Source organism: Drosophila serrata, unplaced genomic scaffold, assembly GCF_035046125.1.
Source record: "Drosophila serrata isolate PLE 108 unplaced genomic scaffold, ASM3504612v1 contig_240, whole genome shotgun sequence".
NCBI lineage: Eukaryota > Metazoa > Arthropoda > Insecta > Diptera > Drosophilidae > Drosophila > Drosophila serrata.
The window spans coordinates 10,000,001-10,012,855 of record NW_028257138.1 but is presented as its reverse complement, the minus strand read 5'-3'; the positions used below and the strand labels follow the sequence as shown (position 1 = coordinate 10,012,855).

Genomic DNA, 12,855 nt, shown 5'->3' with positions numbered 1-12,855 from the left:
GCATTTTCCCTAACGCTCCCCCCAGACTCACAATGTTTAATTGTGGAAATGAGAAATATGCGGAAGCGTTGACGATTCCGCTCCAGCGTCTGCTGCACTTGTCGCATCACTTGATGCGCCCAGCCCCAGTTTCAGTCCCGGTGCCTGTCCCTGTCCCTGTCCCTGTCCCTGTCCCTGTCTGTGTCCCGGTCCCGGTCCGTGTCCATGTCCGTGCCCATGCCCCACCCACTGGGCACCCATGCTCCCCTCTTCCGTCACTCGTTAGCTGGCATGTCAGCGACAAAGTCAGCCCTTTGAATGCACTGGGAGAAAATGAAGATCTAGACTAAGTTGGAAGTGTAAATTAAAGGTTATTTTACTAATGAGTAAAAGAAGAAATAATAAATATTATCTATACATTTTAAAGTTTTCTACATATAAACAATTAGGTAAATGAGTAATAGTTTTCCCTCAGTGTAACACATCAGCATCTGTAGCTGTCTGTTCCACTCCCACATGCTCTGTCTCGGCACTTGCCGCTTTCTCCTACTCCCCCTCTGCCGCTGCCTGCACCTCACCCGACTAAATGACACAAAAATATGGGCTTAACCGGAAACGGATGTATTATCTGCGCTAACTGCGCTGCCACACACACACATACACACAGAGAGAACCGTCAGTCAGTCAGTCAGAGACAGGCCGGGTTGGGCTCAAAACCCGGCTCGTTCTCGAGCACGGGTCTGGGCTCTTTGCTTGGACTCGGGTCGTGGAACTAATAGAATATTATAAATCGTGCCCAAGCACATGGAATGGGGCAACCTGTCTTCTCCACTGACCCACGGATGACAGTGGCGGCTCCTCCTCCTCTGCCTCCTCCTCCTCCAACCCATTTCCGAATTCTGAATCCACCGCCGGGCCTGTGTTCTCGTTCGTTACGCTTCTGTGAGCTTTTTGGCTTGTGCTTTTTGCGGCTCCCGAACGTTTCATGTTCACATTCGCATGCAAAATCCCAAATAGAGTTAGGTATATGATGAGAGTGTGTGTGGCTCTGGGGGAAATCTCCGTTAGATTGTCTGGCCAAAATATGGAGGTAACCAGGGGGGAGTCTCGGCCTGGTCCACTGCATTCGCTTGCATGTCGTTGTCCAAGCACTTTGCCAACGCTTTCACTTTCCTCATGCGAACCTCTGGCGGTGGCCCTTTCATCATTGTCATACGGGGGCATGGAAACTAAAAAAAAACAAGAAAGGAAACTAACTTCGGAAAGTTAAAGTTTATAAGTCCTTAAAGTTTATAAGTCCTTTTAGTTTGCAAATGAATTATAGAACCGTATTGGAAATCGATCAGAATTAAGTATTTATTTGACAATTCAAAAACTCATAACTATGCCAAAAACGCATTTATTTTAATTCGGAAAGCGGTCGAATGTTAGTTTTTAATAGGTTAATTAATCTGCTATTGATGCTGATAAAGAATATATATGATTTATGGGGTCGGAAATGATTTCTTCATTGTTTTTCTAGCTTCTAACTATAACTATAATAACCTGGGTATAAAGATGCTAAAAATACAAATAATCATACTAATCTTTACAGAACATAATAAAGTAACTAGACAAGTATGATTTGTTTGTATCGAATCTCAAGTTGACTTTCTTGAAATCTATATTTGCCCTTTCTCCCCAGATCAATAATCCAATCAAGAGCGATTACAGATACCCGACAAGAGTTAACAATTATATTGAGAACTCGAGGGGTTCAACATACATATCTATTGCATTAAGTGCAGCTGCCCCAGAATATCTCTACCTCTCCCCCTATTCGACATTTGCATGTCCTTAGCAAAGGATCAAGGATAAGCATAGCCAGCTGATTGAGATTGAGTCATTGGCCGAACAATGGCTCTATGTTATACCGTCAACCATCAGACATCAGTTATCAGGCATCAACCGTCACCCGGCTGTGAAAGTGATTCGTGATCGAGGCCGCAGATGCGGCAGTAAACAGAATCCTTTCCTTTCGTTTCGTTTCCCTGTCTCCCTGTCGCTACATCCTTGTATCCTTTGCGTGTCATTCAAGCGATCAGCAAAATAACAACAAACAATGCCAGCCAAGGGGAGAAAGGAGTAAGTGAGTAGCCAGCCTCCTTTGTGGCTGCTTTGTTAGCTTTGATCGCAGCTACTTAGAGTTTTCCATCCATCCCTTCGATTTTCGCATGCCTCGCTGGGTTTCCTTCCAGCTCGGAAAAGTACAATGGGTCTTAGCTTTGCCGAAATGCTAAATATTTATGCCTGCCATGGCATCAGCTTAGATATTATAATTATCTCTGTTTTTGGATTCAAGATGGAGTTCTATTAGGGCGTAGAAGAATATTTTGGTATATTTTATAAATTTAAATTCAAATGTATACATACTTTTCGTTATTCGTCAAAATTTTGCTGTTGTCTTCAAGAGAATGTTAAATGGCAGTCCGAGAAACTTGGGGCTGGCCTCCTGGCCACCCGGTGCCCTTTTGCTCAACTTTCCCCAGCCGACGGAGCCCCAGAACCAGCGGATGGTCTCAGTACGCTTTCAGTCGCCGCCGGACCGTGTCCTTAACCTAAGGACCCGCCGCTTAGGACTAAATCCGAATAATGGCAATGCCTCCGGACAAGTGGAGGATGCTGAAAATAACCAGATGCTGGTGAAGAAGTTCATGAGGTTGTGCTATATTGTGGCGACTGTGTATTCCGTGATTACCGCGATTCAAATGCTGATCCTAACGCATCTACTCAGGCCATCTGCCGCTGACTTATTGCCCGGCTTCGTGTGCATCCTTATGTCACTGATGGCGCTCTTTTTGCTCTCTATCCTGAACAAGCTGCGAAAGATCCTCTGGATGAGCGTCATTCTATCCGCCATTTTTGTGGAGCTGCTGTGTGTGGGTCTAACCTTTGCCCTGGTCCAAAGGACGCTCCTGATGGTGGCCTTAGCCTTGCTGGCCGCTGGCATCCTGCTCGTCCTTGGCTATGTACTGGGCGCCTGGCTACCCAAGTCCGTGTTGCCCGGCGAGCGGGTCATGCTCGTCGTCATCGTCATCTTTGCACTGATCTCCATATTCCTCATCACCATGCATATTTTCACAAATCGGTTGATCTATGCGACGGCATACTTTTGCCTGCTCCTCGTGATGCTCATCCCGGTGAGCGCCTACCATGCCCAGCTCGTCCATGGCCGGAGATTCATGTTGCCCACCTATGAGTTTGTCATCTCAGCCACGTACATCTATCTGCACTTTGTGTTGTTATTCTGTGCCTCCTTCTACTGCCTCTGGCTCCTTGATGTGTGATCTATCTATCCTTAATATATTCCACAACTAAAACAAATCTAGAAACTGTTTAGGTTTATTAACTGAGACACTTTTCTAATAAATTCTAAATAATTGAAATATCGATTCCAGTTTATTCCAACTGGTCAAAATGTCTTGGTGAACAACATCAGAGTTGTCAGCCAGTTTCAACACTCTCGCCGACACTCCGGCGAGATGGACAACATCTATCATCGGGATCATGTCCGGACTGAGAGTCCCGATGTCGACGAGCTGACACAGTTCATTCGCAACAACTACATCATTGGCCTGGCCTTCATCCTCTTCACTCTGATTTTGTGGCTAATCTTTGCGGCGAGCAAGTGGCATCCGCACAAAGGCTTGCCCTTTCCAATCTACTTCTTGGTGATCACGGTCTTTCTGGTGATGGTGACCCTTAACTGCATACCCAAGATGGCAACCTGCTCGCCCTGCAAGTGGATATTGGCGGTGATCATTGTGCTCTGTACCACAATTGCCGGCTGTGTGATTATCGACGAAGTGGGTGCGCTTAACGCGTTCATTGTGATTGTGTGCGTGACTGTCGTCATTATTGTGCTCAATTTCTCGGGCTCCAAGTGCCCGCAGGACTTCCTGCCCGGCGGCGTCTGCTCCACGATGCTGATGATACTACTGCTACTGCTGCTGATCTGTGTGGGAATTGCTCAGCTGACTCTTAAAAGCCGAGAGCTGCTGCACACCTTCGTTAGCATCCTGTTCATAATGGTGGTCATTGCGATTCTCATCCAGGCGCAGTTCAATCACGGCCGCCTAACCGTTGTGGAGGTGTCCCCACCGGAACATCAGATCATCTGCGCTCTGACAATCTATCTGCACACCATGATGTTCTTGTTCTGCATCTGCTACTTCATCCAGGCGGAAACTATTCGGCAGCGAGAAATCAGTACCACGCCAGAAGACAATGGTAAGAAATACACAAACTGTTGTACTTCTCAATGTAATTGTATCTGAAACTTGCCACTACAGGTTTTTATACTAGGAATTTGTAAAAAGAGGTATATTGAAAGTCACCATAAATATAAGCAAGCATCAGCTCTGTCGATGATATTGTCAAAATTTTCAGGTATTACTAGTTATAAAATTCCAAATCAACATGTTTAGAAATCATTTTTTGCGGCCAAATCCGCGTTGGCCCAACAGACCCAATCAGGATCTCGAACAAAACGAGGAGCCAGAGCCCATTGTCATCAGTGATCGTGACCTGCGGATCTTCATCCTTCGAGTTTACTTGTGCGCTGCCGGCTTGTGTCTGCTGTCGGCGATTCCATGGATCTGTGTATCGTATCTGAAGCCGCCAGTTCATCGGGACGTTCCGGTGCCTCCATTTATATGGCTCATCTTCAGCTTCTTCCTGCTCACGATTCTCAGCTGCATTCCGCAGATACCAGTAACTAGGATGTTCTGCTGGGGCCTGGTCATCGGTTCCTTGTTCTTCATCACCCTGTATGGCTGCAACTATGTGACCAAACTGTCCGTGTGGGTGGTGGCAGGAGCCATGGCCGGGGCCGTGATTTTGCTGGGCCTTCTCCATCTGTACGGTGCTTTGGCGCCAATGAAGCTACTTCCCAATATGCTATGCACCTGCTGCTTGGTACTAATGGGCTTCATAACGCTCTTCGTGCTCCTCATGATGTCTATATTCACCGGTGATCCGCGCTACTTCTTGGCCAGCGCCATAGTGTTCTTCATCATTGTGATCTGTTTGGCTCCCTTCCAGGCCAGCTACATTTGCGGACGGTTGAAACAAGTGCCCTACGGGGAAATAGCCAGCTGTGCCAATGGTATTTACTTGCACTTTTGTTTCCTGTCGACGTGTCTGATGATCTTTATAGCATTTGAATATTGAAATATTTGAGATATTATAGAGAGACATGTATTTATAAACTTTGATTTGGATTTTTAGCCAGGGTGGAGCTTTAGTCAGCTGTGTGCCTTCCTCGACCACTCTGTGTGAGCTATCTTGTTTGATCTGAATGCAGTGGAAAGTGTCCTATATCTTTATGAAATCAATGTCGTCTAAGATTATTTGTTTAACGATAATGACAGCAGCGCCTGCGCCTGCGCAAATGTTAAGCTATCTTTACTTGGCCTTGCCTTTAATGTTTTTCATTTTAAACTTCAACATCAAATCATATCAAATAATAACCACTCGATGAAATTATTTAAACCGAAAAAAAAGTATCGTCCCGGTGAGCCTCAGATCTATGGGATTCCGCCGGATGAGAAAATCAGCTATGCCGGCCGCATATATGGCCTGACTCTCATCCTGGCCGCCATTGCCTTGATTCAGTGGGTCATCATTGGATTGACCATTGGCAAAATCAGTCTGATAAAACACGAGGCCCTCTATGGCTGGTGGCTGTTGGGTACCTTCTATTTGGTGGCCGTCCTTGCCTGGACCAAGTTGGGACGTAAGGTACCGTTCAACTACATCCTGCTCGGGATTATTGTCGAGACCTCTACCATATACATTGCCATGGAGCAGAGGAAAAGTGAAAATAATGTGGTCAACTTTTATGCCTGCGTCATTGTGGTGGCCCTCATATTGGCGTCCATCTTTTGGGGCGCCTACTTTCCCATGTTCATTGTGCCGGGCGATTTGCTGCTCAGCATTTTGGTGGCCATATCCAATATCATGATGCTTTTGTTCTTTATCAACGCCTACTTTATCCACTATGAGGGGATTTGCATTGCTGTCCGAAATACCTTTGCCGTGATTGCCGTCTCCGTAATGATGTACACGGCGACCATTATCCATGACCGACAGTTCGATGTGCCCAAGAACGAGTATCTGTTCCTGAGTGCCTTGCAGTTTTTCGCCTATATGGTGCTCAACGAGCGCATCCTTACTCTAGCCACCACTGATAGTAGCACGGATAGATGCGTTCAACATTAGTCAATAACTCACATCGAACTACTTTTAACTACTGACTTTCAAATAATAAATATACTGACAAAGTTTCGCCTGACCGGGTCATTTAATATCATTATTCCCGATCTCTTCATTCAAAAGATCATTTCATTGTTCGCCCTGTCTTATTGTATAATTTTTTTCGTTGAATTTTCGATTGTTTTGGAACCTCGAACAGATTTGGCATGTGCCACAGCCAGACAATGAGGGAAGTGTGTTTTATTTTAAGGAAATTAATAAATAAATCGATGAATCAGCAGTGCAATTATTTAATAAGTAAACGAATTCTGTACTCAGTTTCTTAAATTACCATTAAATCTTTTCTTGCCCATCTCAAACTCCCAAGGATATTCTGATCTTGCTGAGATCAGGACCATCCCCGGCAGCTTTAATTCGTGCAGTCGCGCCTTGATTTGAACTGGATTAAGTGATGGAAAAAAAAGTAACTATAATGTGAAATTTACATAAAGAATGCGCTCTACACTCCACTTCGACCGTTTTGATAAGCTGCCGTAACCGAAGAAGAAGTGCCACTGGAAACAGGATTAATACAGCGGCGACTGGACTGTCCAGGACCGCGAACAAAAGGGGCAGCTGCGAGAGACAAAGGATCGCGGGCAATATCCACTTAAGGTCCAAGCCAGGCGAGAGGAAACTCGTTATGAGTCACACAAATCTCAGACTACGACGGCCGAGGACCATCTTTCCCCCTATCTTCTCAGGAGGGAGGGAGGAACCAACCCTTTCTTCGAAGGCGTCGCGGTCAGTCGCGAAAACAATCAGCGGCCATAAATGTTGATTATGAGGATCAGAGCATAGCGATGATGAGGATGATGATTTGGATGGTGGTGATGATAATGCACTTAGAGAAATTATAAATAAAAAACTTATGAAATTATGATTCAATGTGGAAATGTCCTAAAAATCGTAATTGTATAAAGTAAGTTCGTACTTTAGTTAATTAAAGTAACTAGGTAAGTTTTTAATGGATTGCATGTGAGTAAGCCTTTTAAAGACTATATAGTTATATCAGTAAAATGCCTAAGCATTCCATATTTATTATTGTTAGTTGTTGTATATTAATTGAACTTAATCACACTTAAAATTCCAAGTGCATGGGTCTTATCACTCGCACAGCAGCTTTCGATCAAAGCATCTGGACCAAAGTTGCTCGAAACTGACCTGAGCTAGTTACCTTTTCGGAAAAATCCGCCACGAAAATCGTGGGAAATTTTCCCAAAAGCGCATATCGAATGCAATTAAATGTTCGCGACGTCTCGCGGTGGTTACTTCGCCTCGCCTCCCCTCGTCCAACCGAAACCCAAAACCTCGAACCCCGGCTCCAGGGGTTGTTCACGTTGCGCGCGGAAAACTTGCGCCTTTTCCGCTGAACTCTCATTTTCACCCCCAAAAACGGCGCAGTGGAAAATAGGGAAAAATATATGAAATTTATAAAATAATTCTGCTTGTTGCGTGGTCAGCTTGTGATTTACCTTTTTCCGGTGACAAAACGCGGAAGTATTGTAAATCGAGCCGCGGGGAGGGCCACGACTTTTCCGCCCAACTTTTGTCTAACGACTTTTTTTTTCCTGGTAGGCGGTTGGTTTTCGGGTGAGTATTTCTGGTATTTGGCCGTGCGAACGTGGGAAAGCCAGACTTCAGTGTCAACTGGTTGCCGGCAATCGAAGGCATTCGCATAATTAAATGCAACGCAATGTGGCGGCAGCAGTTTGATTTCTCCCAAGATAAAACAGGCCAAAAAAAAGGGAGGGTGGTAATGGAATTTAACGTGGTCCTAATGGCCAGCTCAAGTCAACCTCGTCGAGTGGGTTCTTTTATAATAATTTGGATGCCTGTGGTGATATAGGATATATTCTTGTTTTTTGTAAGATTTTCTGGGATATATTTTTCAGATTTTAAACGAGAAACAAAAGTAATTTCAGGAACAAAAAATGTCTATTTCCTTGCATTTTTCGTTCTTTGCTAATTTATTCTTGCAAATTAATTTTTCAAGTGGACATAGCCAGCTCGATTTGAATGTTAATGCTGATCAAGAATATATATAATTTAGAAATGACTCCTTCACATCTTAACAAACTTCTGACTAATATATTATAAAAATTTTAATAAATCCATACTGTATTTTATTATTATGTTGTACGTCTCTCAGGCAGCCTTTGATTCTTTGGTTTCATAGCTGATTTCACCTTTCATTTCAATTATTTTACAATTATTTACAAGTAAGCTGGATATGAACCTTTGTCATTTAGCTGCAATCTCCTTCCAGGATATTCAAAGCCATCAAGAACGCGTTCATTACTCATTACTCAGTTTCGGTTTCAGCTTCTATTGTCGTTGCCAGTTCTCCCTACTCCCTAAGATGCATTCATCTTGACACCTTTTGGTTTCCCCAAGAGGACCAGGAAGATCTCGTCTTGAGTCTCTGGACTCCGTGGCTTAATGCGAAATAATTACAACTTGTTCGCACATCATTCAGCACAAGCAGGCAAAAAAAGAAGAAAATAAAAAGTTATCTGTCAGCTCGGCGTCCCCTTCATTTGTTTGTCCAATGACGAATGTGACCCTCCAATGGAGAACGACGATGATGCCGATGATGATGATGAAAACTTCAAAACGACACTTGCCTTATTTGCTTTTTGCGTATATATATTTTTCTTTATTTATTTTTTTCTGTATTTTTTTCGCAAAGGCTCTTGTGGGCGCGTCGGTAAAATTTCAAAGTCGGCATCATTAACACCAATGCGCCATTTTGGTATTTCGATGTCGATGAGTTGTGGAGTGTGTTGATGGTGATTGATGTAACTTTTCAGCCGGCCGAGCAAGCCAGCAAAGCCAGCCATCCATCCATCCAGTCAGCACTTGGAACTCGATCTCGAGTGAGTGTACCAAATTGGTAGCTTGCTGGCAGCCCGAAACCGAAACCGACCCTCCTCGGGGCCCTCGGCCTCGGCCCCGGCTCTTTATTTGTTGTTTTAGTACGTACATATAGTCCCAGGCCGCGTTGCCCCCCGGTCTATGCTAATTTGTTATTTTAAGCATGTTTGTTTGCCCAACAGCCCTCCACAGCCCGTTGCCAGCCCTGCAGCCTTTGCTGCTGCAGCCTTGAGGTCTCGGACGAAAATATTGACAAATGCGACGACAGCGGAAGGGATCGGAAAATGGTAACTTTGTCTGCACCTGAGGCGAAATATTCCCAGCAACAAATAACAAACAAGTAAACCAATTAAAGGAAAAGATACAATTTGAATTCGTAATGCATTTGGACCAAGCGGAGTGTTTTAAAATAAAATTTGAAAAATATTACGATGTGGATTTTCACATTTCCCAGGGAGCAGTAGAAGGGGATAGAAGAGATTCTGTTTTAATTGGAATTCATTTCTAAAATCAAATAGATATTGAATCCAATAGAACATTAATGGGAAAATAATTTATAAATCAGAAATTTAATATGGAAATTCATATTTATTGTAATTATTACTTTGCTTCTACTTCGTCTATCGATAATGTAGCAAATTTATTTCTGGAAAAACCAGCTTAAAACCTCTTTATTTATTTAATCAATTATACATTTATTGTTTATTTAAACAACTAACAGAAGTTGGGAAACCTTATACCCTAAATAAATGTGAAAAGCTTACGAATATTGAAGCACTTGAAGAACCCTTTTGAACCGTGTAAACTTTAACCAGATTCTCAATAACCTCATTAACCCACTTGGGAAGCCTGGACTTTGGACAAGTCTAATCTGGTTATAAACAGCCCCGGGAGGTCCTGTTACATCCAGGGCAGGGAATTCCACTCAAAAATCGTCCAAGGAAGGATAACACGTTCTAACCCCAAATAGACAATAACTCAACGCACTAATTACGAAAGGAGACAAAGGTGGCGGCTGCACATTGACTTCGTCACTCCGCCCGGCCCTAATAATAATCGGGCCCAAAACCAGATCTTGAAAATATTCAATTACCGCAAATTTGTCGGCAGAGCATAAATGCAATAATTAAGAATCAAGTTGCCAACAAAAAAGTGAACTAGACCAGAGACCAGAGACCAGAGACCAGACCGGACCAGATCAGACAGTCGTAAGCCGACCCTTGCTCTGGGGTGGCGGAGTGATACATTCGCACAACTTCCGTTGGAAGTCATGTAACTTATTTCTCGTTACGCCTGAGAAATTTTTACAGTTGACATTGAGACCGCGCCCCGTAACTGAAAACTCGAGAACTAACCCAAATAGGTTTCGGAAGCTGCGGTCGACCGAGCCTCAGACTCAAACTCAGACTTCAGAACCCCGATTCCGATTCCCTTAGGGGGACGGAAGGCAAACAGTAACTTCTTTCTTGGGTTTTGTTTTTAGTGGTGGCCGAGGCATTTAAATGTGTTTCCAATTTGTTGGTTTCCCTTCCCCTGTCCCCGTATCCTTATCACTGCCCTTGGAGTGGCACTCGTGAGAGAATTCCCAGACTAACCGAACCGAACCGCTCGACTGACTGCCCCTCCCTGACATCCTTTTGGAAGGGAATCAAAATCCGTATCGGAATACGAAATACGAAATACGAATGCGAACGCGACACCACCTCAGCGGGCATTCGGTTCGGCGGACTTTAATTATGGGTGACAATGGCAACGGAATTGATTTTCGATATTTGATCATTCGCTGCGGTTAGTTAACGCTCTTTAGCGATGAAAGCGGCCACAACCGCAGGCGCGGCGGGGTGACAGAATCACAGATGGAATTACGGCAAATGAGGTGAGTGGCAGGCACTTGAAGTGATTTGCATGGCACTTCTTCGAAGGCAGTTTTGAAACAGTTTCGGGATCGGTGATTTATGGAAGAGAAAAGTCCACTGGAAGAGGGAGAAATAAGTAAATCATGTTACCAGAAAAAAGATCAAAGATTAAAGAATTGAATTTTATTAAAGAGTGACTATTAATCAGATAAAGGTGAGTAATATATCAAATGTAAAAAATCAAGGTTAAGAAACTTTGTAGGCATCCATGAATTTTAACACCCAGACTTAGCTAGTTGTATAAATTATTGAATACCTGATAAATATGAAATTAAACTCATAGTTACCGCTCAATGTCCTGAAATGTCATCTGCATTTAGCGCCCCCCTTGATACCACATCCTCTCAAATCCTTATTCCTCTTGGACCGAACAGCTTAGTGCAATTCCCGGAAAATTCTGTAGACGCCGGTCTGTCTAAGAACTTCCACTTGGCCAAATGCCCATCGAGTCAGGTAACTGAACAATTTTCCGGCCCCCCTGCAGTAACGTCGTTGCCTTTACCTGTTTACGGGGAACAGAGACGGGGACCGTGAAACGCCTAAAACTAATTGAGACCGCCCTCATTGAATAATTTCAGAAGATTTTTCTCCTTTTTCACCGCTGGCCGAGATTCATTTTCCGCAGACAGAAAGGTGCCACAGGCAATTTAGAAAGAGGAGAGGGTACTGGAACTGAGAACTGTGGGTAATGATGATGTATGGGTAATTTGAATGATTAATGGGCTGCTCTTTATGCCAGTGTTCCGGTCACAGTTGAAGGTTTGCCCGGGCATACAGCAAAGGATACATACCGGGGGCATAGATGTGAAATTTAATTAAAATATTTTTATGGTAGCCCAAAAGAATGAAAGAAGGTGTGTGTAAAGGCATGCGAAAAGGTTGCATCCAAAGGTCAGCAATTTGATTCGCAGGAAGAAGCATCTGAAGACAAGAACATTTATTTTTTAATTAGGGCGGGATTGAAGTCCTAGAATTGAGAAAATTATAAATTATTAATGAACTTAGAAGTGTTTAGAACTATTGGTCAATGCTTCAGTCTGCAGCTACAGTTTAAAGTATTTTTATAAAGGGTTATCAAGTATTTTAAAGAACTCCCAAGCATGTAATATTATTTTAGAGGTTCACCCGGTATAACCTGCTATCTTTAAGCTTAAATCTGAGCCGCTGAAATTATGTTTCCCAAGTGTGCTGTGTGTCCTGGCCCCCCATAATCGTTATGAACTATCTGACCGTTGCTGGTCAGGCCCAATACGGAGGCATATCCTTTTTGGCCCTGTGACCATAATCAGGACACAATCAGGCCCGGACGACTGGGCGGATGGTAAAAATTAACTTTTTTAATGAATTACGTATACGGGGAAGAGGGGGGAAGTCTGGCCCAGCAGACAGTTGCAACGCAATGTAACGTGACGCCAAACGCATTATGTCATATCGCAGATTGAACCAGCGAACCGAACCGAACCCAACTGAACCGAGCTGAGCTGAGCTGAACTGAACTGAACGGAGCTGGGAGTAGAACAAAAGACCGGGCAGAAGAGCTGCTGGCCACAGCGCCATTCCAGTGGCCATTAAAAATGTATATTTTAATTTGATTTTTCTCTGGCAATTTCATTGGCAATAATAATCATGTAACGCGACCTCAGACTCCGATGATTTTCCCGGGGTGCTAAGCGGATGAGGCAGTTGAGGCTGAGTGCGAATTGCCGCCTAGCGGCTTATAAGGCTATTATATCTATTGAGCCTAAGCTGTCATAGAGGAGGCCCCCATCTCGAACCCCTTTTTACTTTG

The 12,855-nt window shown here is 43.9% G+C and overlaps 3 protein-coding genes and 1 long non-coding RNA gene across 6 annotated transcripts; all 4 read left to right on the top strand.

The window, feature by feature from the left end:
* The first annotated feature begins 2,164 nt into the window (after positions 1-2,164).
* On the top strand, positions 2,165-5,228 carry LOC110183039 (uncharacterized). The gene is made up of 2 exons (XM_086831339.1): positions 2,165-2,859; positions 4,418-5,228. Exons 1-2 carry the CDS (start codon positions 2,433-2,435, stop codon positions 5,188-5,190), a joined length of 1,200 nt encoding a protein of 399 aa, XP_086687465.1. The 5' UTR covers positions 2,165-2,432; the 3' UTR covers positions 5,191-5,228.
* LOC110183037 (uncharacterized) lies at positions 3,342-5,228 on the top strand. Of its 3 annotated transcripts, none has more exons than XR_015271311.1 (3): positions 3,342-4,248; positions 4,311-4,407; positions 4,485-5,228. XR_015271311.1 is itself a non-coding variant. In XM_086831338.1 (3 exons), the coding sequence occupies exons 1-2, from the start codon at positions 3,501-3,503 to the stop codon at positions 4,331-4,333; spliced, it is 771 nt and encodes a 256-aa protein (XP_086687464.1). In that variant the 5' UTR covers positions 3,342-3,500; the 3' UTR covers positions 4,334-4,339; positions 4,408-4,450. The 3 variants fall into 3 exon arrangements, 2 of the variants coding, with proteins under 2 accessions (XP_086687464.1, XP_020806883.1); XM_086831338.1 differs by lacking the exon at positions 4,485-5,228 and adding an exon at positions 4,408-4,450 and having other exon boundaries at positions 4,311-4,339; XM_020951224.2 differs by lacking the exon at positions 4,485-5,228 and having other exon boundaries at positions 4,311-4,450.
* LOC110183036 (uncharacterized) lies at positions 5,228-6,334 on the top strand. Its single transcript, XM_020951222.2, has one exon. The coding sequence runs from the start codon at positions 5,497-5,499 to the stop codon at positions 6,238-6,240; it is 744 nt and encodes a 247-aa protein (XP_020806881.2). The 5' UTR covers positions 5,228-5,496; the 3' UTR covers positions 6,241-6,334.
* Positions 6,335-6,601: 267 nt separating this feature from the next.
* Positions 6,602-7,195, top strand: LOC147644053 (uncharacterized). Its single transcript, XR_015271312.1, has 2 exons — positions 6,602-6,697; positions 6,763-7,195. It is a non-coding gene; the product is annotated as an uncharacterized LOC147644053 (long non-coding RNA).
* Positions 7,196-12,855: the final 5,660 nt, after the last annotated feature.

Bases quoted from the DNA above. Each gene is read 5' to 3' on its own strand.
- LOC110183039 (XM_086831339.1), top strand. From the start codon at position 2,433: ATGTTAAATGGCAGTCCGAGAAACTTGGGGCTGGCCTCCTGGCCACCC. The intron at 2,860-4,417 runs GCGTCATTCTAT...AGGTATTACTAG, and splicing joins GCGAAAGATCCTCTGGATGA to TTATAAAATTCCAAATCAAC.
- LOC110183037 (XM_086831338.1), top strand. From the start codon at position 3,501: ATGGACAACATCTATCATCGGGATCATGTCCGGACTGAGAGTCCCGAT. The intron at 4,249-4,310 runs GTAAGAAATACA...TTGCCACTACAG, and splicing joins TACCACGCCAGAAGACAATG to GTTTTTATACTAGGAATTTG.
- LOC110183036 (XM_020951222.2), top strand. From the start codon at position 5,497: ATGAAATTATTTAAACCGAAAAAAAAGTATCGTCCCGGTGAGCCTCAG.